Source organism: Prionailurus bengalensis, chromosome D1, assembly GCF_016509475.1.
Source record: "Prionailurus bengalensis isolate Pbe53 chromosome D1, Fcat_Pben_1.1_paternal_pri, whole genome shotgun sequence".
In the NCBI taxonomy this organism is placed as follows: Eukaryota; Metazoa; Chordata; class Mammalia; order Carnivora; family Felidae; genus Prionailurus; species Prionailurus bengalensis.
Window position 1 is genome coordinate 53781353 of NC_057346.1, and position 25714 is coordinate 53807066.

General features: G+C 45.7%; 1 protein-coding gene and 1 long non-coding RNA gene across 9 annotated transcripts in view; both read left to right on the forward strand.

The window, feature by feature from the left end:
• TENM4 (teneurin transmembrane protein 4) overlaps positions 1-7177 on the forward strand; it is a 748341-nt gene extending 741164 nt beyond the window's left edge. For all 8 annotated transcript variants that reach the window (XM_043580116.1, XM_043580117.1, XM_043580115.1 and 5 more), the window contains one exon: positions 1714-7177. In XM_043580116.1, the coding sequence (XP_043436051.1) occupies positions 1714-2472 (759 nt within the window). In that variant the 3' untranslated portion in view covers positions 2473-7177. The remainder of the gene's footprint in view (positions 1-1713) is intronic.
• Positions 7178-9553: 2376 nt separating this feature from the next.
• LOC122482546 lies at positions 9554-24807 on the forward strand. Its single transcript, XR_006297201.1, has 2 exons — positions 9554-9652; positions 24707-24807. It is a non-coding gene; the product is annotated as an uncharacterized LOC122482546 (long non-coding RNA).
• Positions 24808-25714: the final 907 nt, after the last annotated feature.

The window sequence follows — 25714 nt, forward strand, 5'->3', positions numbered from 1 at the left end:
TGCACCTCTAGGTCCTAGCGGTACCCCATATTCTCCCCTTCAGAGCACTTACCACACCTGTATCCCCACTGGACTATGAGCCCCAAGAAGGCAAATAAATCCTGGGTCTTCTTCGGTACCCAGTGTACTGCCCTTTTGCTGAATGCACAGATGGTTGAAAGAAGTAGACAACCCTGTGTGAGGTAGGCATTCTTCCTCATTTTACAGATGAGGAGACCAGAGCTCAGAGAGAAACTTGCTCAAGGTCACTCAGCAGGAAAGGCGATGAGAACCCAGTGTGTCTGACCACAAAGCCTGGCCCCCTTCTGCTATTCTGTGCCGCTGTAGCCCTGCCCTCTGCCTGGCTCAATCCCCACTGTCCCCCCCCCCAGGCTGACCTGGCTGATTCCACAGCAGCCCAACTGCTCCCCACCTCCCCCCACCCCCTCCAGCTTCCCTTCCCCCCACCCCCGCCAGCTTCCTTTCCCCCCCTGACGCAGAGCCCCAGTCTCTGACGGCCTGTTTGCCAACCTCGCCCGTCAATGAATTATTGATTTCTGCCCTTGGCAAGCATCGAAGATCTGTGTTGTTGAGCACTCCAGCTTTCGTGAAACTCTAGGAAATAATTGTTCACAGACAGGGTTCTATTAATTATAAAGAGGACTTAATTTCAGTGAGAAGCCGATAGGCCTGTTTCTAAAGCCATTTCCCTGAGTTGCTGGTTAGGCCCTGGAGCTTGCACGAACCCGGCTTTGCCAAGCTCCCGCACCATGGGAGGGACTGGTAGGTGGTATGACATGGAGACCAGGCCCAATCTGTCCCCCAAAGCAGCCGAGAGCAGAGACATCTGAGGAGCCCCCAGGAAGCACTATGGGGGCAGAGGTCCTCCTTGAAAATAGTTTATAAACATGATGGCGAACGATAAAGCAGGGTAAGAGGGGTTATATAAATGACCGCTTTTCATCTTACTAAGCCTTCTTGCCAAGAACCCATTGCTTGTCATTCCTCCATCTGACATCGTCCCCTTATCCTCCGAGTTCCAACTCAAGCGTGAGTCTGCCCTTGAACCCTACCTTGTCCACCTCATTCCTCCATCTTTGGGCTGAGATGTTCTGATCCTTGTCCTCTGCTCCCTGATCCAGAGCCCTTGAAGCTGAGCCTCTAGAATCAGACAGAGTTCAAACGTTGGCTTGAATACTTACCCATTGTACAGATGTGGGCCCATTACAACCTCTTAGAGACTTAGTTTTCTTAGATGTAAAATCAATAATAAGAGTACCTACTATATAAAGTTATTGTGGAAATCAAATGAGTTACCGAATGTGACTGATTTAGCTCAAAGACCAAGACCTGTTAGCCAAAGTTATTACTGCTACTTCTCTTAAACCACCAGTTATCACATTTGATGATAATTATTTGCTGTCACATCTGTCTTTCTGCACTAAATGATGGGTTCCTCAAGAGCAGGGATGATGTCTGATTCGTTGGTACCTCTCCAGTGCCCAGAAAGAAACCTGGCACAGAGCAGGTGCTTGCTGAAGAGTTTCTTAACGGAAGGATGGGTGAACGGATGGATAAAGGACGGCAGAATGTTCTAGTGGTCAGCAGTAGAGCTAGATGCTACTGGTTAATGTGTATAGATTCGATTAGTTATGAGAGCTGACTCTTCAGTCTCTTAGGGAGAGGTTTTCCCCTTTGCCTCATTCCTTCTTTCTCTCTCTCCTCCCCCATCAGTCTATCCTCGGGGTACAGTGTGAGGTGCAGAAGCAGCTCAAGGCCTTTGTCACCCTAGAACGTTTTGACCAGCTCTACGGCTCCACAATCACCAGCTGCCAACAGGCCCCAGAGACAAAGAAGTTTGCATCGAGTGGCTCGGTCTTTGGCAAGGGGGTCAAGTTTGCCTTGAAGGATGGCCGAGTGACCACAGACATCATCAGTGTGGCCAACGAAGACGGGCGGAGGGTTGCTGCCATCTTGAACAACGCCCACTACCTGGAGAACCTGCACTTCACCATTGACGGGATGGACACCCACTACTTTGTGAAACCAGGGCCCTCGGAGGGCGACCTGGCCATCCTGGGCCTCAGTGGGGGACGGCGAACCCTGGAGAACGGGGTCAACGTCACAGTGTCCCAGATCAACACGATGCTCAATGGCAGGACTAGACGCTACACAGACATCCAGCTCCAGTATGGGGCACTGTGCTTGAGCACTCGCTACGGGACCACATTGGATGAGGAGAAGGCGCGGGTGCTGGAGCTGGCCCGGCAGAGAGCCGTGCGCCAGGCGTGGGCCCGCGAGCAGCAGCGACTCCGGGAAGGGGAGGAAGGCCTGCGGGCCTGGACAGAGGGGGAGAAGCAGCAGGCGCTGAACACGGGGCGGGTTCAAGGCTACGACGGCTTCTTCGTGATCTCTGTGGAGCAGTACCCGGAACTGTCAGACAGCGCCAACAACATCCACTTCATGAGACAGAGCGAGATGGGCCGGAGGTGACAGAGAGGTCCGCGGCCTGCACTTCTTGCCAAAGACAGCTACTCTTTCGTGGCCACACACCTGACTGTGTTGTACTTAAAAAAAAAAAAAAAAAAAAAAATCCTTTTTTTAACAAGTGCAGAAAACAAACCAACACACACAAAAAAGATACTGGTTGCATTGTAACTCATGCAACATCCTTTTTTTTAAGAAAAGAAAAACACAGATTTGGCCTTCACACATTTTTTGCAAAGAACAGAAGGTATTTTTTTCTGTAGTGTGATCACAATGAAAACTTTATTGTCTTTTGTTCCCTTTCTCCTTGAGGAGTTTTCCTTGTTGTTGGGGTACATTTCTCCTCTCTGAGACACATCTCCTGAGGTGTGTCCTTGTCTGTCCCTAGGTACCCAGTGTGATGTGAGACACAAGTGTCTGTGCTAACTTGTCTCATGTGCAACCCTTTCTTCCATGGGGGTCGGGCAGGAGTGAGGGGTGTAGAGAGTGATGGGCTAGTACCGAACTACTGAGGGGGCCCGGAAGGAGGGTCTGCAGGACCTGAGGATTTTTGGCTCAGCTCCCACAGACAAGTGGCGGCTTTTGACTCACCATGTTCTGTGCCTCTGGAGGACCACAGATGTCTTCATCTTGCTCTGGGGACTTTTGTGATATCATTTAGCACCTGTTCCAAGCTGCCCCCAACTCCTGTCCAAGCTTTATATTTTGATGCTAAATGCAACCCCCTACCCCTTTTGCAAATCCTGTGTAGTTGTCAGTGCCACCCCCATGCTGGGATGGAGAAAGTGTCCCCCAGGTCCCTTCCCCCAGTCTGGTGAAGTAACATCCTGGGGCTAAGAGCCTCACCCTCCCATAGAGGCGAGGCACCCAGGATGTCTGTGGTTGGTTGGTCTTCCCATGATGTTCCTTATTATTCATCACCTCCTCTCTCCCAGAGTCAGATGCGAGAACCGGCAAGTCCTCCACGTGAGCACAAGGTCCAGGGAGGGGCAGGCCACCCATGGCAAAAGGAGGGCAGTGGCAGCAAGGGTACCAGCCTGCCTTCCCAGGTGAACCTCTCTCCCCATGACTGTGGGTATCTTCCCTCCACTGTTCAGCTCCACCACTGAGAAACAGGAGTGTGGAGAGAGGTGTTTGGTGGCCGTTGATTCTCGAAAGATGCTTAAGAAGAAGTCAGCCAGAGAGAGGAAGGCATAAGCCAAGCATCTTCTAACCAGCTCCTGAAGGCTCCTCTGCCTCCCATACATGAGCCAGTAGCACAGCTGGGAGGCAGCAGGGTCAGCGTTCAGGAAATTCCTTCTGTGAAGTTCTTCTAAAACAGCTTCCCCTCTGGAGGAGTCCATCCAGGGTTTTAAAGAGAGACTGAGGAGAAAGGAGGGAAGAGCTAATTTGGTGTGGCCTGGCAAGGTCATCCAACCCCCTCCCCCTCCCCCACCCTGCTGCTCCAGGATTGGGACCTGTTCCTGAGGCCGGTACCCACAGATCAGGGAGGCCAGGCCACAGCTGTCCCTGGGAAGACCCATGCCTGAGGTCACTGGGAAGAGGCATACGCTCTCTCGCCTTCTTGGAAGTGGGCACGCCCAAGAGCAGCCATCAGGCTAGGGAAGCATTGAGGGGAGGGGACAGCCGCAGCAAGAGCGAGGAGCTCCTTGCTCCTGGTTCATCTGCCTAATTACCATCATCATTACCACTCACAGGAGGTTCTGGGAGACCAGGAGGGGAAGCCGAATGCTTCCTTTTGAGCTGGGCTTCTTATAAAATGGGACTTTTATGGGTTACATTTACATTAAGTGTGGAAAATGAATTCTGAGTCTGAGCTATCCCCCGTGGAAACCTTGTTGGACTGATAAGCTCATGGCACCTTTATAGCCTTACTCACAGAGTCTTCAGAATATTACACGAGTTAATGAAACCAAGAAGGTCTTTGCTGTGTGAGAACCGGAGCAGCATGTAGCCTGGGTTCTGCCTGGCAGAGGGAGGCACCCGCCGCTTCTCGGGAGAGGAGGTTTCGCCTTACATCATCCCACTGGGATTAGAGGATATGTTTCGCTAAGTGCTCTTCCTGCTTCCACAAAAGTCACACTGCTGCGACAGTGCACCTTGGCCCGTATGTCCACTGGTTGCCCAGTGCCTCTGGGTACAGAGCTCTGCTGAGTCCGATGCAGTATTCCTCGGGCCTGCTGTGTGTGGTCCCTGGGAGCTGGTGGTGGACTCCCATCTGGCAGGATCGTTCTTGGACGGGATGGAAAGCAGTTTGGCCTGAAGAACACGTTTGTTTTTTAAATCCAAAATAGACTGATGCCTCTCAAAACATACTCTTGATACAAGGAGCCCTTGGGTGAAGCTCTCGTGCCCATTAGCCTAGCTGATCGGTTCCATCTTGGCTACCTGACATCAGTCAAGACCTGCTGGGGACATCTACTTGAAGGTCAGAGCCAACATGAGAGCCAAGGGAATCATCTCCCTACACCATCCCCACCCTCTGAACCCTCCACCCCCACCCCCCACCAAAGTAATAGGATGGACTTGTAAAGATCAAAAACACAGAATTATTGCATGTTCCTTCACGTTTTGCCTTTCCTGGGCTCCACACCACCAAGGAGGCCCAGCATCAGTACGGGGAGAAGTTGAAGCATTCTTTCTTTAGAGAAAAGATCTCAGGTGTGGCGTAGGCAGCATCACGCACTGTGGTTTCACATTGGTACTGTTCCTCCTGGAGACGGTGCTTCTGGCCTGGCCTTTTGGAGTGGGCTTCCATTAGGGCTGGCAGGTGACATGGCACCTCCCTTCTCAGTGTGTCCTTCTGCTGAGACCAGCAGCCCCAATGTCACAGCAAGAGTGAGTCTGAAGGCATAAGCCAGAGTTCCCCCTGCCCACCGAGTGGCCTCTGAGCATCAAATCCCACCCTCAATGGCACCTGCCCTTTTAGCACTAAGCTACTCAAAGTGTCCATTTCTTGGAGAAACCAGCCTTCCCTCACTGGCCCAGGTTCACGATTCTGCAGGATTTTGCCCTAGCAAAGGGTTTGTTTTGGAAGAGTTCCTGCCTTCTCCCCTGCCTTCCATGGGTACCATCGCCCCCTGATCCTCAGCCTCTCTGCCATTGCTTTAAACAGGACTTATTCCCCAGCTCTGTTTTTCGTAAGACGAGATTCCCTTTTTTTTACCCAGCCTCCAGACAGACATCATTGGAGGGCAGAGCTATGACAAGGGAATGAAGGGGAAGAAACTCTGGGGTAAATTGCACCTTTATCAGCCCCTGATGCTGGTCTCTCAGAATTGTTGGCTGAGAACCCAAGGAACAGCCCAGTGCCTGATTTCCACCTAGGGATGGAAAATTTGAAACAATCCCTAGGAAACTGACCAGAAGTTGAGAATGGTTTAAATAATCAGGATGGGGTGGGGCAGAAGCAGAAGGTGACGGTGAGGCAAAGGAAGGTAACACTGGGCAGTGTTTTCATAGACACATAACAAAGAATCACATTTGCTTGAAAAAAAAATTATAAAGGACCTTTTCAGCTGTGACTTGTAAGTACCACCTTTGTAGGTGGCTGTTTCCATTATGCAAAGATCGGGCTTTCGGTGTGAAGTCTTAGAATGCAGGTTCACATCTGCAGCCTCGTGTTTGTGGTTGCCACGTGGTGAGGGCAGGGATGCTGAGCTTGGCGCCCAGGAGGAAGGAGCTTGCCAGGACTCTGCAGGATCCTGGGCTTTGGGGTTTGACATCCCTGGTGCTCAAAGTCGGATCTATTCTCCATTCCTCGTAGCAGCCACTAAGCCCAGTCCATGCCTTCTGGTCCTGAGCTGGGGCCTGCCTCCTGAGGGGTTCCAGAAAGAACCCAGTCTCCTCTTTCTGTTGGGATCCTTGTTACAACAAAATGCCCTCCACTTGAGGCTTATAATTCCCAGCTAGGTTTATACACTTGTCTATATTTTATTGGAAGGGAGGGGGTTAAAAGAAAGAACTCTGTAGTTCAAGACCCTTTCATTTAACCGTCAGAAAACAGCAAACTCATTTTAAAGACTCATTGCTCAGGTGATAGAAACTTTATCCTCTCCAACCTTTACATTCTCAAAAACCAGCCCTGTGTACTTGACCGCCCCAGACAGCGGTGAGCTCTTAGGTTTCATCATGAATGTGGAAGATCAGAGTGGGGGGAGGCCTCGGTGGGGCTCATGTTGGGTTTCTTACCCCCTCTGGAATGCCAAAGGCATGACACTGGGTGACTCCTCGGTCCCCAAGAACATGTGATTGATTCTGAGGGCCAACTGCCAACGGAGAACCAGCCCTCAGGCAGGCTCAGCCATTCGGGCAGAAGCTGGGTCACAGATGTCTGGTGGGGCCCGGCAACCCTGGTTTCACCCAACACCAGAATCCCACTTTTCTAAACCCGCCTGTTCTTGAACACTTCTGAACCCGCAGCTTTGGCAAAAGGACTGTCCCAAGCTGCCTTTGGACGACCAACACTGGAGACTCTGGCCTTACCATGTGGAAATAGTTTTCCTGAAGTCTGGAACTAATTTTGAGAAGTTTTTTTCTCGACACTTTTGTGTTTCTAACACTGTATTCTTGACTGTGTAAATACCGACAAGGCTGTAAATAAATGCAGATGTAGATACCTTCTAGAAAAAGAAAAAAAAGGCATAAAAACAAAAACAGAAGTGATCCCGTGTAGCCTTCGTTGACAAATAAAAGAATATTTTGTGTTTAAGGTGTCTGGTGGCCTTTGTTCAGAAACTAGCGACTGCCTGAGCTAGTCCTCTGAGTTTGCACTTTTGGACGCTGTTCTCGGGATGCCCTGGAAGACTCAGGTCCTTGGCCCCAGAATCCCTCGTAAGCTGCCATCAGCATTTCCAGAGGCCACATGACCCTGGGGCTTAGCCTCATGAATGTCATCATGCTGTGACATCAGCTATGTCCCAGGGCTCCCCCAGGCCATCCCGCACACCCCCCCACCAAGCTGATGTCTTCACTGGCCTCAGGGACAGACTCCAAGGGGCAGGAAAGCCCAATACTGCCCTGAAGAGAGAACCACTGGGCACAGAGTTGTCTCCTATGCCACGAGTTGCACTTTTTTTTTTTAATGTTTATTTATTTTTGAGGGAGAGCGAAAGCAGGGGAGAGGCAGAGAGAGAGGGGGGGACAGAAGATCCAAAGTGGGCTCTGTGCTGACAGCAGAGACCCCGATGTGGGGCCTGAACTCAGGAACCATGAGATCATGACCTGAGCTGAAGTCAGATGCCTAACCGACTGAACTACCCAGGCACCCCGTACTTTTGAAACTAAATGAATGCAGAGTCCTCTTGCAAACTAGTGGGGGGAAAAATTATTTTAGCATTTTTTCCCTTTCCTTTGTGTCTTCTTACTGTATCTTTAAAAATAAAAAAAAACTAAGGTAGTTATAATCAGCATACAGGTAATTTTTCACCCTGCTTTTCTCACTTAACCTCACATTTAACCTCTCAGCTCTAGAAGTCCGAGATGACAGCTGGTCACTTCAGAAAGTGCATTTGCTAAGCCCAGCTCCCCGGTGTGAATGGCAAACCTTATGAAAATGCAAGTAATTGAGCAGAGGAGTAAGAGCAAGCCTCCCTGCCCTCCCGTTAGCCCCAGCACTGGCTCAGCACCAGGCCCTCTGGGAAGCTCCAGGCCCCTCCCTTCCCCCAGGCAACCAGTGGCTCTCCAGGCACAGAGACTCAGACCACCACTTTGCTGTGGTGCCAGGAGGCACCTACAGTGGTAGAGAAAATCCCTACTCCACTTTGGGAGTCAGGCCAACCCGGGTGCAGAAACTGGCTCCAGCTCTTACTATGGAATCATGGCAAGTCTTTTAACCCTTCTAAGCCTTGGTCTTCCATCTGTGATGCCGGTATGATGATGCACATGCCTCAGAGGACACGGTATGCAATGAGGCACAATACAGCACAACACGCTTTCTCCCAGGTAAGTTTTCTACAGCATACTCCTCCCTCCCCAGCCCCCACCCCCACGCCCACCTACTTTCCAAAGTCCGCTACTCTTCCCACCACACTAGTGCTTCTCAACCTTGGGCCTGCATCAGATTCACCTGCAGAGCTTATCAAGACAGACTGCTGCTTCTCTCTCCCCCCCCCCCCCCCACAGAACTTCTGAATCAGTGGGGGGGCGCCTGAGTGGCTCAGTCTGTTAAGTGTCAGACCTCAGCTCAGGTCATGAACTCACAGTTCACGGGTTCAAGCTGACAACTCAAGAGCCTGGAGCCTACTTCGGATTCTGTGCTCCCTGTCTCTCTGCCCCTCCTCTACTCACACTCTCTGTCTCTCAAAAATGAATAAACGTTAAAAATTAAAAAACAATTTCTGAATCAGTGGGTCGGAGACAGGGCCCATTAATTTGTATTTCTCACATCTTCCCAGGGTAAAGTGATACCCCTTCATGCTTTGAGACCCGGGGCTGACTACACAGTCTACGAAACCTGCCGTGGACAGTACAGCAGGTGTATCAGACCCTCCCCTGCCACCCCCTCCTCTGTCTTCCTCTGTCAGCTGCACAGGAGCGCACCCCCCCGCCCCTCTCAAACATGCCCGTGGACCTTCACACCTGAGGGCCTTCACCGCTTCTTCAGGCCCAGCTGAAATGTATTCCTGAAGCCCTCTCGCAGCTCATTCCCCGGTCAGAAGGCACTCCTTGAGCGCCCAAGGCGTGCCAGGCCCTTCTCAATTACCCTTGCACGGGAACCCCTGGAGCCCCACCTCCCCACCGAGGCCATGTCTTATCTAATGATCTGCGCGCGTCGCATGTCCAAAGCAGGTGCTGCGCTGGGGGTCACCCTAGGTTCAGCTTTCCCTTTGCTGCGCTGGGGGTCACCCTAGGTTCAGCTTTCCCTAAGGGGGCTCACTCTCTCTGGTATATTTGAGAAACAGCGGGGTTGTCTCCTGTCCCCTTCTGAATGAAGGCCACCTCCCGTCCGAACTGGGGGCGGCTCCTCCACTGAACGCCCTGCCCCCTGACGCAGGCCTCTGAAGCTGAGAGCGGAGCTTGTCTTCTCCCCAGCGCCCCGGCCCCGCCCTCTGTAACCCCGCCCCCAGTCAGGCTGAGGCTCTGTAACCCCGCCCCCAGTCAGGCTGAGGCTGATTCACCCTTTCCAGATCCGCAGGCCTAGAGGCCATGAAGGAAGCCACAACCTGTGAGGAAAAAGACTTTAAAAGTGAGTACTACTATACCTTTTCCCATATCAAAGGGAGAAGTGTCTAAGAATTGAACCTCTTAGGTTTAACCTCTTAGTTGCACCTACAAGGGCTTTCCAGTTGGTCTCATCCCTCGCTGACTTTGTTCTCCATCCTCACTCTGGCACCCCTGTGGGTGTCTCTTCCTCCAAACCCACAGTGGAGATCTCTCTCCCGGCCATGGGACGCTCATCCCTGCTGGAGAGTCCACCTCTACCCCCATCAGGCAGTCCAGCATTTATTTTTTTTAAGATTATTTATTTATTTTTGAGAGAGAGAGAGAGAGAGAGAGAGTGCACGAACACACAGGGGGAAGGGGCAGAGAGAGAGGTAGAGAGAGAATCCCAAGCAGGCTCCATGCTGTCAGCACAGAGCCCCACTTGGGGTTCCATCTCACAAACCATGAGATCATGACCTGAGCCGAAATCAAGAGTCCCACACTTAACCAACTGAGCTACCCAGGCACCCCCAGCATTTCTTTTTCGTCTGAATTCATCCGTCTGGAATAACCCCAGGATCAGCTCCAACCACCATCCCCCAGGCTGGTCCCCTTTCAGAAAGGTGTCAGGGGCAGTAGGAGTTGCATATACATTCTTTGCCCTTCAAGATGTATCCAAAGCATATTTGTGGAGACATATGTTGCAAAGATAGATATCAGTTCTTAGGGCTGTAGAATTTTAAGCCCATTGGAAAGAATAGAAGCATTTTCCTACCTGTCCTATAATCTGCCCACTTGTGTCTAGTAGAGGTCAGTAGGTGACAATGCACGCAGAGCAGGTGGGCTTTCACTTTGTCATCCCCTCTCTCAGCTTTAATATATGTCCATTCCAAACTCCCAGGACTAAATTCTTAGGGTAAAAATCTCTGGCCCAGTCTGTGAGATGGAAACAGAGGAAATGGAGTCATTCTTTTGGATGTAGATATTTATTATAGCACTGGGTGGGTGAACGGATGGATGGATGGAAAGATAATGGATGATGAAGTGAATGGATGCTATAACCAGGCCCTTGGGGAGGCATAGAAGAGAAATTGCAATTAATCAGCAAATGTGTAATGAGCACTTCACATATGTTAGATAAGATATTACCCCAAGCAGCCTAAAGGGGACCTTAAGATAGAAAACAGGACCCTTGGCTTAAAAAATCAGAAAGATTCAGAAAACAGAGTAAGTGCTCCCTGTCACTGCTCCAGAAAGAAGCCTCGGCACGCAGGCTTGCTAGAACTCCAAAGACTGGTGAAGGAGCAGATACTTTCTAGGTTTTGCCCCAAGAAAGTTGGCCAGAGGCCCAGTCTCTGGAACAAAGTGGCACCACAAGCTTGAGCTTCATCTAGGGTATAGGGAGTTTCCAGTTTTAGAGCAGAAGCATGGCAAGACAGCTAGGGAGTCCAGGCACTACAGTGTGTAGGGCTATTGGGAGCAGAACCCTATCAATATCCAAGGGTCCGGTCCAGACCCTGAGGGCAGGTGTATCTGGGTATAGGCAGGTGGGCTGGGCAGGCAAATAAGGCAAGGCTTCATACCTGGTAGGTGGGCTCACAGATGCCATGGGATCCACGCTTTACCAACATACGTTTGGTTTTAGGAGGAAACAAGCTCTGGGGACTTGAGCTCATCCTCTGCCCATAACCTGTAATAGCAGGGCCGGCCCCACTTCCCACCTCCTGCCATGGCTAAGGCTCTTGATATGCTCCTTGCGTGATCAGCCTGTGATTTCCCCTAGAAATTCAGAGACTCCAGCTAACTTGAGAGGAGGAAGGGGACTGAGCCAAGTGCTAAGAAAGTGGTTCCAACAAAAACCACTTTCCAAGGTGCCAAAAAAGGGGAGCTCAGGGTAGGCTGATTGGGGGTGGGGAGGAATCTGAGAAAATTTCCTGGAAGAGGTGGGTTTGGTGAGAAAGGATTAGTTGAGAGTGGAAGACATTCCTGGTAGGAGGAAGGGGTGCTGTCTATATGGGCCAAGAGAATCATGGGCCTTTAAGCCCTACTCCTGTGAACCTAGTCCACACAAGCATAAAGCCAAAAATTCCCAGGAATCTGACCCAGCATGGCTCAACTTTTTCACACAGCAAAACGCACAATGGTTGATGTTTTTGGGGTTTTTTTAATGTTTATTATTTTTGAGAGAGAGCCAGAGAGAGACAGAGCATGAGCTAGGGAGGGGCAGAGAGAGGGAGGGAGACACAGAATCCAAAGCAGGCTCCAGGCTCTGAGCTGTCAGCACAGAGCCTGGCACAGAGCTCAAGCCCAAGAGCAGTGAGATCATAACCTGAACCGAAGTCAGACGCTTAACTGACTGAGCCACCCAGCTGCCCCACAATGGTTGATGTTTACATGCAGAACCCACTCTCATGGGTGTATCTAGATTTGGTAAAAGAATGGTGTAGGTTATGTGCAAATCCCACCCAGCAAGCAAGAATATTTCCCCACTCAGAAAATATATCAGAATGCAAATGAGGGAGAGTGATCATACTACAGGGATAATTTTGGATGCATTCTATAACAAAAGGAATTATTTTGCAAAGCTGTACTTTATTATTCATAACTTACCTCTGACACACGGCATCACTCTTCATAGTAACATGAAGACTGGGAACAACCGAACCTCTTTTTTTTTCATCTTCTTTTCTATCTTCAGTGAGGGAGTTCCCCATAAACAGATCCTGAACAAAGATTTGTCTAAAAGTTACTGGGAAGTGGTCCGAGGAAACGCAGGTAGACAAATGAAGAGGAGGGACAAGAAAAGGCTATCACAGGTGTGAGATCAAGCAAAGTCCCAAGAGGGTAACTTTGGCTCAGTCCAGTGGGCGACTTGTGCAAATAAGCTAAGGAGAGCCTGAGAGCTGTCCCCAGCCGTGACAGGAGTATTGACACCTCTGTCAATCATGTGTTAAGGGCTGCCCCTGGGGATGTCATTTCCTGGTCACTTCTGGCTCTCAGTGCACTTGGCCAGCGGGCTCCACTAGCGTGAGGACAGCCTGCCTGCAAAGAGTCACAGGTGTTGGCTTTGGGGAATGAAATCACACAGCTTTCATTCATTTTGATCTGAGGAGGTTAGTGGGGTTTTGTAGCACCTGGTTTGGTCTCATTTCCTGCCTCATAGTGTGCACCTAGTAAATGTTGCTGGACTGTTGGCTAGTGACAAATGCATCCAAGAGAACAGGACACAATAATCACACACATTAAGCAGACAGAGGACGGGACCCCAACTGTTATGCTTACCACTATATCCTCGGCACCTGGCATAGGAAACGTTCACATGCGTTTGTTGGAAAAATTATGAATGAGTCTTCCCCCCACCACACCATGGTAATTCTTGATTTAAGAATATCTCCAGGGTCTCCCGAGTGCTCTCTTTCATTGCTTGCTTGACTATGGGACACTCAGGAGGAGCTCCTTGGGATCTTCCATATGGTGACCCTCCTCACTGGGCAAACATCCCCCAGCTGTTAGGCCCAATGTCTGCTCCTGTTCTCTCCTGATCAGATGTTTCTACGGACATATGGTGAGGCTCAGTGGGGAGAGCTCAGCGAGATACGGTAGGTGTGGGCTCTAGACCAAGTGCTACCTACATGAAATCTCATTTGCATATTCATGGTAGATATTATTACCTCCCATTTTGCATATGAGGCCGGGAGATGTTCATGATTTGTGCTGTTAAGCAATGGAATCAGAATTTGAATCCAGGTTGGCTTAACTCTAAATTTGAGGCTGTTTCTCTTATGTCTTAAACCTGGGGAGTAAGGAAATGTCTGATGTGAAGGGCTTCATACACTAAATGGTCTGTTGATGGCCAACCCCTTTCAAGCAGCCAGTGGCTCACCTGATGGCTGTGCAACAGACATGAGGACTACCTGAGACTTTGCTCAACCCCAGACTCAGGGCCACCTTCACAGGTGTGCAACCCGTGCAGTCACACAGGCCCCTGAGGTCAGAAGGGCCCTGCTCTTTGTTTACTGCTCTGCTGTCTCCATCTTGAAATTCATCATAGTTTTGAATAAGGGGTCCAGTATTTTCATTTTGCACCGGACTTTGCAATTCATATAGCCAATCCCCCACCCCCACACACTGCTTACCCAGTGTGGACAAACAGCATGCTAGGTCATTCTCAGGGCATGAGGCAGAGAGTGGGCCCTGGAACTCCAAAGGGATGCTGTAGGCAAGAAAACTCTTACACATTTTGACGGGGCAGAGGAGACTGAGTAGAACTAGCCTGATGGCTTCTCACCCCCATCAACACCTAGCCAGGAAATCCCTACTCAATGGTAAACCTCTAAGTCCACTAAAGTGGCAAAGAGCTGGGAAAGAAGGTGTAGGGACAGTGGGGCACAAAGAAGCTAGTAGCCTAATCAGGGGAGGCTCCTAGGGGAAGGCAACACCCTGAGAAAAGAATGAAGAGGGGCGCCTGGGTGGCTCAGTCGGTTAGGCGTCAGACTTTGGCTCAGGTCATGATCTCACAGTTTGTGAGTTCAAGCCCCGCATCAGGCTCTGTGCTTACAGCTCAGAGACTGGAACCTGCTTCGGATTCTAGGTCTCCCTCTCTCTCTGCCTCTTCCCTGCTTGTGCTCTGTCTCTCTCTCTCTTTCTCTCTCTCTCTCAAAAATAAATAAACATTAAAAAAAAAGAATGAAGAAGGGTATGGTGGGCAGAGGGCATGGTGAGGTAAAGGCACCGTGGTGTCTTGGGGGTACTTGGGCACATCTCCTGGGCAAGGCAAAGGAGGGACCTCAGGAATCAGGACTGGACTGATGGGCTGGGGCCAATCAGTGTGCTTGACTTTACCTCCTTGACCCTAGCTTTCTTGTGTATATTCTCCTGGGCCAGTAGCCCTTCCCACCCCGAATCTTGCCAGGATGGCTGAAATTTATTGAGATAGGGGATTTGATCTTCTCCAGATAGATGTTTATCTGCTCTTCCATTCTATCGCACAGGGCAGGTGATGAGCTTATAGCTAATTAGTGATTTCTTCACGTTGATAACGCCACCTAGTGGTCACCTGTCACACACACTTGGCCGTTTGATCATACTGACATGCAGAAAAAAATGGAGAGATTATATAGGACCGTAATAATTCCCTGTCCTGCCCTGTACTTTGTGTGTTCACTTTGAAGTTCAGATGAACTTCATACAAGAATCCTTTTGACCTGCACAACAGCCCCAAAGTTGAGCAATGACTCTTGGAAGATGCTCCCAAAAGCACATGGATGCGCGCACACACGCGCGCGCACGCACACACACACACACCAGAAAGGGGACAGAGGAGAAAAAAAACAGCTCTGGAGGTCCCTTCCTCAGTGCCTTCTGATCCTTAGGCTACTGTGACAGGGTCCTTGAATCCTAGATATTCTGTCATAACACCACGTGGATGACTGTAGAGGCCAAGGCTGTGGCTGGAAGAAGGTGGTCAAAACAGCACTCATGACTTGTGGGCCTTTGGAAACTCACCTTGGACCTCTCCAAACATTCAGTAATAATCACATCAATAGCAAGAAGCAGGAGGAAAAGAGGAGCTAGAGGGGAAGATGCTGTTTCTTGAGAGCCATCTCCTTTAGGCATCCTCCGTGAATGCATTTTTGCAAGTGCATTAAATCTGTCTCAGAGTACAGCAAGGTTCAGATGGCAGTTAATATACACTGGGTGCCTACTGAGTGCCAGGCACTTTTCTGAGCACTTTAAATGCGTTTGCTCATTAAGTCCTGGCCATAGGACAAGAGAGGTACTATTGCATCTCCATTGTGCAGGTAGGGAAATGTAGGGGCCTGTCTGAGGATGTGCAGCTAGTACGTGGAGGAAGTGATATCTGAAGCTGAACAATCCAGTTGCAGGGCATGTACGACTAAACCACTACTGAGGCTACCTAGTAGGCTGAGAGACAAAAAGAAACTGTATATACCCTGTCCTGGAGACTGCTGGAGAGGGAGGATATGTGATTGAATATCTGTAATGCATTTACTTATTCACTCGACAAACGTTTCCTGAAGGACATCTTCTTACACCAGGTCTGGATGGGTACATAGGTGTAAATTATCCCCACTCTGATGGGGAAGAGAAGCTGAACCCGATTGGACCTGCATACAAGTGATTCAGGATGGAGCAGGAGGCATTGGGACAAAAAGCAGGGTCAAGGCACAGCTCACCAGGCAGTACTTGACATCTGGGCTAACTGGGTCTAAGGAATGCCACTCAGCCTAGCAAATAATGAATCCTCAGCAAACTGCTAGAATCCTAATTATATCTAAGAAGCCCCGCTGAATCTCTCAGCTTTACGCTACCTACCTAGGAAGAGAAGGGGAGCACCAGGCGAGGCAAGATTCTCCTTTTTACAGCAAAATAAGACTAGCTCCTTCTGGGGTCCAGGTTCCAGATAGACTGGCCTGAACTGCCATCTAGTGGCCAACTGTACACACTGCACTGGGGATGAACAGGGTCCAGATGCAGAGGGAAAGGGGACTGAATGAATGCTTTGAACCCTAAGTAGCCTTGAGAGGGAGGTTGTCACCTCCATGTTTTACAACTAAAGAAGAGACTGAGTCTCTGAGAGGTGACAAGAGGTAATAATAGCTTTCATTTACCATTTTCCAGACACTGTGCCAAGCATTTCACATTCCTTATTCCCTTGAATCTTCTCAAGAATCCTGAGATTTATCTCCCCCTTTACTCGTCATATCTCTGAAATCCCTTTATTCTATCATAGTTCCATATTCTTCTTAAAGCCATGTGTGTGGGGGGACAGCAGGTCATTTGTACTATGGGAGTTCTTACAACCTGGGTTTGAGTGGTGGGTCTTCAGTGTCACCTCACTCTTACGTCTCTATGCCTCCTATAAGCTGGCATGGAGCCCTAAAAACTTAATTAAATTCAGGTCAATTGTTTCAAGCAGGACTAATTCATATGTTCTGTTGCATCCCATCAGGAGGCACGTAACGTGTGGTTTTAGTGATGTTAAGATTTAGTTTTGTTAAAGCAACGTTGGGGGTGTCTGGGTGGCTCAGTTGGTTAAGTGTTCCACACTTGATTTGGGCTCAGATCATGATCTTGCAGTTTGTAGGTTCAAGCCCTTCTTTGGGCTCTGTGCTGACAGTGTGGAGATTGCTTAGGATTCTCTCTTTCTCTCTCTCTCCCTCTCTCCCTGCCCATCTGTAACTCGTGCTTTCTCCCTGTCTCTCAAAATAAATAAATAAACATTAAAAAATATTTTGAAAAATTTTTTTTAAAAAGCAGTGTTGACTTAAGTGGGACCCTTATTTAAAGAAGAACTTTCCGAGCACCTGAGTGGCTCATTTGGTTAAGCGTCCGACTTTGACTCAGGTCATGATCTCACAGTTCATGAGTTCAAGCCCTGTGTCGGGTTCTGTGCTGACAGCTCAGAGCCTGGAGTCTGCTTCCGATTCTGTGTGTGTCTCTCTCTCTCTGCCCCTCCTCCACTCACGCTGCCTCCCTTTCTCAAAAATAAATAAACAGTAGAAAAAAAACCTTATTTATAATTTCTCTGTGTTTGCGTGTGTGTATCCATCCATACATATACATATACATATATGTGTGTGTATGTACACACACACACACACACACACAAACTAGGGTACCAATGAATTGATTTGAAAACTGATCAACAAAGGGCAGAATCAAGAATGTGTTCCACCTTTTTTTTCTCTTTGAGAGAGAGAAAGTGCACCAGCAGAGAGAGAGGCAGAGGGAGATAAAGAATCTTAAGCAGGCTCCATGTTCAGAGTGGAGCCTGACATGGCTCTATCCCCTGACCCAGGTATCATGACCTGACCTGAAATCAAGAGTCTGACGCTCAACCAACTGAGCCACCCAGGCGCCCTGAGCGAATGAGTTTTTATGATGTGATGCGCTTCAGTCAATTGCCTTTTCATATATAAATTGTCCTTTGTTAGGACAGTTGACTTCTATTGTCCTTTTGACATGACCCCAGTTGCTTGCTAACAGAGTAAGATATCCCAAATTCACTTTGTACATTTCATACCTCAGAATTGGAATCAATCATTTCTCAAAAGATCTCTGGTTCCTTTTGTTGAGAAAATGTATTTAGAAACCACAGTCTAGAAGAGATGGGTGCTCGCTGTTACAGGGTTTTTGTGGCATCTAGGCCTTTTCAGTGATCAGAGCTAGAATTATATTTTTTTAATGTGGAGGAAAATCACAACTTCTTACTGCATTTGTGATTATAATCTATAATTACATGGTTTTTGCTTCTATGATTTTATACTTCATTATCTTTCCTCTTAAGCTGAATATTTTTATTTCAAAACACATTAATATAACTACTTTTTTAATTTATCCCACAAGAAACCTTTAATAGTTTCAACATGATAATGAGACAACTGAATATGGCTTAAGATTTCTTTGTAGAATTTTTTGGTTTTGTTTTTGTTGTAGTTTTATATCATTTGAAGAATTTTTTTTCTCAGTGCGTTTATGCTATGACCTTGGAATAGTTGGGCTTATTTGTTTCAATTTGTTTTTTATTGTTATTCTTTCTTCATATAACTTTATCTTTTTATGTATCTAAAACGTTAACATCATCCCAAGTCAAAACTATTTAATAACCTGAATTTATATGTCTGTCTTCTCCCCTCTATTTTTTTCTCTCCCCTCATACATAGCAATTAGACATTACTTTAACATTTCTTTCTTCTTTCTGTCTTATTTATTTATTTATTTATTTGGCAAAAATTAGCACACTTGACCCTATTCTCTACCTTGCTTTTTTTTTTTTTTCACTTAGCAATATATCCTAGAAATCACTTTATTTCAGTATTTAATGATCTTTTCACTGCTTCTTGGAGCTTCATCATATTTCATTGTGTGGATGTACCATCATATCTTCAGCTAGCTCCCTATTGGTGGACATTCTGGGCTGTCTCCAATCATTTGTTACTATAAATTAAACTACAACTTGGTGCTTAGATCATATTTTATTTTTGTTGGTGTATCTTTGGAATCCTATTCCTAGAAGTGGGATTGCTGAGTCAAAAGATAAATGATATATAACTTTGCTAACATGTCACCAAATTCCCTTATGAATTCCCTTGTAAATTCCCTTACAACTTAAGTTGTATCATTTGGGTTCTTGCCAGAAAGGTACCAGGGTTCCAGAGTGCCTGTTTCCTTCCTATCCTTCTCAACAGAACATTTTCTCAAAATTTTGAGTGTTTGCCAATCTGATAGATGAGCAGTGATAAATATCCACATTTTATTTTTTCTATCTGATTATAATTGAGGTGGAGCATCTTTTAAGATGTGTAAGAGTGTTTTTGTTTAGTTCTCTTTCTGTGCCTATCTTTTGTCCTTTTCATTCCTGAAGAATTGTTGGTCTTTTCTTCCCCTCAATTTTTCAAATGTTTAGGCCTTTATTTGTGATTTGGGCAGCAAAGCTTTTGCTAGTTGTCACTTGTCTTTTAGCTTTGCTTGCGCTGTTTTGCTCTGGAAAAAAAAATTACAGCCTAATTTATCAAATTTTCTATTGCTTATAGATTTTGAATCATAAGAAAATTTTCCTTCCCTTGGGTTATTGAAGTAGTAGGAACATTTAAGCTATAATTGAAAAAATGTTGGTGGCTCATTGTTTACTAGTTTGAGAGTTTAAAACTTTGGGTGCCCAACTTAAGGAGATCCCCACACTTAACACTTTTACAAGTTTTACCTCCAGAAATCTCATCTGGCTCTCAGGGTATAGGTTGAGAAAAATCCCTTTATGCTTCCAGTAGAGGTAACCATCATGAAATATACCCAAATTTTCTCCTTAACAAAAGCCTGCCCTCAAAGGAAATTATTTTACCAGAGTGTAACCTACGTGGAAGAAGAGAAATACCCAACTACAGCCGCTTCTACGCTTTTCGTCTCACCTAAGGGGGGAAAAAAAGCTGAAAATTGCTTGTAAAGGTCATAGCTTAAGGACACAGGCCCTTTGAAAGTCTGAAACCTAATTATAGAATTATGGAATCTTCTCCCCCACACATGTACACACACCTTGTGGTACTACATAAATCAGTCTCCTGTATAGTAACAGGGCATTCATTACTACTGAAAGAACTGCAAAACTCAGACTTTGTTCAAGAAAGAGTCTCTAGTAGGAGAGACGCCTGGGTGGCTCAGTCAGTTAAGCATCTGACTTCAGTTCAGGTCGTGATCTCGTGGTTCATGAGTTTGGGCCCTGCATCAGGCCCTGTGCTGACAGCTCAGAGCCTGGAGCCTGCTTCAGATTCTGTGTCTCCCTCTCTCTCCCCCTCCCCTGCTCACACTCTGTGTGTGTGTCTCTCTCTCTCAAAAACAAATAAACATTAAAAAATTTTGAAGGAAGGAAGAAAGAAAGAAAAGAAAGAGTCTCTAAGGAATTCCAAAGATGACAGGTGAGACGAAAACAAGGGCAGTACGGGAGATTTTAGCCTCTGTCTACAGCTACAGCAAACAGTAAACCTAGTCTAATTCAGATAAACACAAAACCTCACAATAAAGGCCTGTTTAACTCAATTCCCTTTACCTGATACTCCATGTCCAGCTTTCCACAAAAAAAGGGCCAAGGCATGCTAAAAAGCACAAGCATAGTCTGAAGAGATAAAGCAAGCTTCAAACCAGGCTCAGATGTGACATAAAGTGTGGAGCTATCAGACTAGGAATTTAAAATAACTGTGAGTGACATGCTAAGAGATCTAATGAAAATGTGAACATGTAAAACAAATGGGTAGTGTAAGCTGAGATATGGAAACTCTAAGAAAGAATCGAAAGGAAAGTGTAGAACTCGAAAACAATATAACAAAGAAAGATGCCGTTGATGGGCTCATCAGCAGACTGGATGTGGCTGATGGAAGAATTAACAAGTGTGAAGATGTGTCAACAGAAACTTTCCAAACTGAGAAGGAGAAAGAAAAAAAAAAGTAATAAGAAAAAGGAATGGAATATTCTAGAATTGTGGGACAATTAGAAAAGGTACAACACATGTGTAATGAAATACCAGAAGGAGAAGAAAGGAAGGAACAGAAGAAATATTTGAAGTCACTAATGGCTGAGAATTTTCTAAAAGTAATGACAGACACCATACCTCAGATCCAGGAATCCCAGAGAATGTCAAATATGAGAAATTCCAAAACATTTACACACGAACATATTATGTTGAAACTGCAGAAAAATCAAAGAGAAAATTTTAAAATAAGGCACAAGGTGTGGGTGGGGGTGGGGAGAACGCTTACCTATAGAGGAATAAAGATAAGAATTATATCAAGTTTCTCTTCAGAAACCATGTAAGCAAGTAGAGAACAGAGTGAAGTATTTAAAGTATTAAAAGAAAAAAGCCCCAATTTAGAATTCTTTATCCAGTTGGTACTTATCTTTCAAAAGGAAAGGAGAAGTAAAGACTTCCTCAAATAAACGAAAGTTGAGGGAATTTGTCACCAGTAGATCTGCCTTACAAGAAATTTGTTAAAAGTTCTTCTGAGAGAAAGAAATTATAATGGTTAGAAACTCAGGTCTACGTTAAGAAAGTCAGGGTGTTAGGAATAAACGATGGTAAAATAACATTTTTTATTTTTATTTTATTTTTTAGAGAGAGTGTGTGAGTGGGGGAGGGGCAGAGGGGGAGAGAGAGAGAGAGTCCTAAGCAGCTTCCACACTCAACACAGAGCCTGACATGGGGCTCAATCCCACAACCCTGCGGTGGAATCAAGAGTCGGATGCTGAACTGACTGAGCCATGGAGGCGCCCTATTTTTTTATTCTTAATTTAAGAGATAACAATTCGTTCACAAGAATACAGATAATGCATTTGGTGATTATAGCTTACAGATAAGTGAAATGACTGACAGCAATGTTAGAAGAGTAAAAGCCAAAGGAGAAGAGAAACAAATAGAAAATAGTTATAAATATGGTAGATATTAAACCAACTATAGTCGCTTTAAATTTGAATGTTCCAAATGCGTCAAATAAGAGACAAACTATCAAAATGTATTAAAAAAGAAAAAGAACTCAAGTATACGTTGTCTATAGAAAGTCACTTTAAATATAAAGGCACAGGTTAAAAATAAAGGGATAAAGAAAGACACACAAGGCTGATACTAATCAAAAGAAAACTGAAGTAGCTGTATTAATATCGGACAAAACTGACTTCAGAGCAAGGAAAATTATCAGGGATAAAAGGGAGCATTACATACTGATAAAGGGATCAATTAATTCTCCAGTAAATCTTAGCTTTTCAAATCAGTGGCTATTTGGTTGTGAGCACATGATGGGGGTGGTAACAGAAAAGGACATGAGAGGAATTAGTGATAGAAGATCATGAGGAAATTTTTAGGGGTGATGGAGTCACTACCTTGACTGTGGTGAAGTTTCACCAGTGGACAGGTGTCAAAACCTGTAATGTGTGTCAATTATAACCCAATAAAACCCTTCAAAAAATTTTTTTTTAATCTATGCCATCATCCTTCTCTAACTGAAAGCCATTATTCCTTTTTCACAGGTAAGAAATTTGAAGCACAGACAAGTTAAGTTGCTTGCCCAAGATTGCACAGCGAATAAATACCAGTGTCAGGATTTGAAGTTAATTTGACTCCAGAGTCCGTGCTCTTAAGCACTTTGCCTCAGTGAATTGAAGGAGGCCCGTGTTTCCATTGCTGGTTTTGGAGCCGGCCCAGAGGCTGTTTGCTATTATTGAAGTAATCCTTGAGGACAGGGACATCCAACCACTGAAGACAGAGAAGTTCTAGAGAAGGCCTGAGTTCTCCCAGTGTCAGGAAACCAACTTACAACTCTGCAAGCGCCATGGGGAAGTGATAGGGATGGTATGTGTGTATCACATTTGAGTCTGTGGGATCTGAAAAGGGACTCTTCTCTCATAGCCCTCCTCCCTCCTGGGCCGTGCCCACCCACACTGCCCAGCGGCTGGCATCAACTTTCAGAGCTCCCATTCACATACTCTTGATAAGATGATCAGGGAGTACGCTGGGGAGATGAACTGATTATACCTACTGCAAATAAGGAGGAAGAATACTGTAGTTCGGTGAGGTGGACACATGCCTTCTTGGATCAGACTACCCTGGAACTGAATATCTGCCACTAACTAGATTTGTGACCTTGGGCAAACCCTTTCTTGATCCTCAGTTTTCCCAAAGATAAATTAGGAACCATGTACTTACTTACCTCACAGAATTATGAGTTTTCATTGAGATGACATAGGAGTGTCTTTTTTTTAATGTTTATATATTTTTGAGAGAGAAAGTGCAGGCGCATGAGTGGGGGAGGGGCAGAGAGAGAAGGGGACAGAGCATCCCAAGCAGGCTCTGCACTGATAGAAGAGAGCCCGATGCAGGGCTTGAACTTACGAACCATGAGATCATGACCTGAGCCGAAGTAAGGTGCTCAACTAACTGAGCCACCCAGGTGCCCCGGCGGAATGTCTCACACAGGAACCAGCACATACCACAGTATGTGGTATGCACGGTAAATAATGGTTACTATTACTATTGCATGAACTTCCTTATTCTGTGGAAGGAATGCCACATTGGCTTGTGACTAGACCACGCAGTGAATTCACTGACACCTTAGGAGAGCTTTAAAAAGGAGGGTATGCCCCATGGTTTAGGTTGGATTTAGAGAGTCCTGCCAAAAGCAGAGTGGTAAAGAAAATGATCTCGGTGGTTTTGTATGATCCTGATATTCTGTGGTCTCAGATTTTGAAACCCATCGATGAACTGAGAAAGGGAGTGTCAAAATGGACAGCTGACAGTCATAACTGTGGGCTTCCTTGTCTATGAACTCCTTGAAAGTAGAGACAAAGATATTTTTGTGTCCCTACTACCTAAAACAAGGTCTGATGGCAATAACTGTTCAGTAAACATTTATTAAATCAGTCAATCCCCATACCTGCGCTTTGGGTTGCTGGTGGCAGGTCACCAGTTGTCCCTGTTTAGGATAGCTTCAGATGAGAGAAGTAAGAATGCATCCTATGAGCCACAGATAATATAAATCTTTCTGTGTAAGATAGTCTTATCATCCACCTTCCAGCTTAATCCAATTCAACATTACTTGAACACTTACTTATGCAAGTAACTTATGAACAACTTACCATGAAAGTTAAGTATTAAAAGAAATCTATCTACTAAATACAAATTAAATACTCTCATCAATAATAGATATTATCACTGCATGCTTATCCAGCTCTTGTCCTTCTCACACTGTCCAGGTCCCTCTGGGGGTCCCCAGCAAATACTCAGCCCCTGACTCAGCTCAAGGGTCCATTTATTTGCTAACACCTTCCTGTTACTCTGCTCGATACTCCTAATTGTTCCAAGCTTCAGCTCCCTGGATAGGATCTGAGCTCCTGACCTTTGCATATTTTCTTTTTGTCATCTTGTTCTGAACCAAAGCCACAAAGATGCTATTTGCTCTGATTTTGTAGCTCTAGTTTTCCTCCGGCCTGATGCCTACTTTTCATGTGACTTTTTACAAAAAGAGAAGAGAAAGAGCTCTAGATGTCTTGAAGGGATCATACCCTTTTCCCTTTGGAACTCCCTTTATAATGTCAATATTTTAAAACTATCAAACTAAACAAGGCAGATTTTTTAGCAAGCTAATAGATTAGGATCTTTGCAATATGTTACAGCTAAATGTCAGACTGGATAATGTCAACATAAATCAAAATGGCCACCTAAGAATTGAAATGGTGTGGGAACTACTTGGGTCCCTAACATTCAGGAGGTAACACTGCATTAGCAGTTGTCCAAGTTAACAATGTTAGGCAACTAAATGTGGAACCTCCTGAGCATATGTTGGACGTTAGCTGATCAGCATTGATATTAATCATGCTTCGGACAGTAGACAGACAATCTATAAATTCCCAGTTGGCATCAAGGAAGAAAACTAATCTTACTTTCTTCTCTTGCTGTTGAAGCCCTGACCATATTTCTTGTTATACTTGAAGTAAGTTCATTGACCGTGCTCCATCTACACCTTGTACATACTTCTGTATTTGGGATTTACTGCCATCTATTCTAATTATTTCTTTATTTATCTCTCTCCCACACTAGCCTGTGAGATTCTTGAAGGCAGAGACGGTGGTTTACTAATACCTGCCAAGCCTGCAATGGAATAAGTAGGGGCTTGGGAATTAAAAAGATTTGAATTTAAATCCTGGCTCTTGAACTTTCTGTGTCATCATGGGTAAGTTTCTTAACTTCTCAAAGTCTAATAATGCTGATCTATAAAACAGGGATCTTAAAACCTACTTAGAAGAGTTTATTAGGATTAAATTATATAACTGACTGTATTATAAAGATTCTTTGGTTGTAAACAACAGGAAGAAACTGTATCATTAACACTGGTTATAAGAACAGAAATAAACTCTGGCTAATTTGAGAAAAAAGAACATGACAACTAAATGCAATGTGTAATCTGGGATTGGATCCTGGGTGAGAAAGGGAAATTGATATAAATGACATTTTGGGGACAATTAGTATAATCTGAAAAGTGGATTACATGTAATAAAATAGTGTTAAATCTTACATTTCCTGAATTTGATCCTTATATTGTGGTTACATAAGAGGACATCCTTGTTCTTAGGAAATAAACAACGTAGGATTTGGGGTAAAGGAGCATGGGTCTGTAACTTTGAAATGGCTTAGGAAAATATCATACATATATACTAAATATCCTGTATATAACATATATGTATAGCGTACACTTAAATACACATGCCACATACATAATATGTATATAACATACAGAGTGCAATAAAGTAAGTATGCAAAGTATTAATAATGCCTAAGTAAAGGGCATGGGAGTTATTTGAACTGTTCTGTCATTCCACGTTACTTTGAAATACTTTGAAAATTCAAAACACTTTTAAAAGAAAAAAGGAAGGATTTATTGAAATAATCATGGAACTCTCAAAATTAATAGGAAGGCTGAAGAACCAGGTGAAGAAACTCAACAGGAACCAGGACGAGGACTATCAGAGTACCCTGGAAAACATGATGTTCTTCCTTTCCATCAGTTCACACAGGACTCACAATCCTAGGACAGGGTCCTGTTGAGTG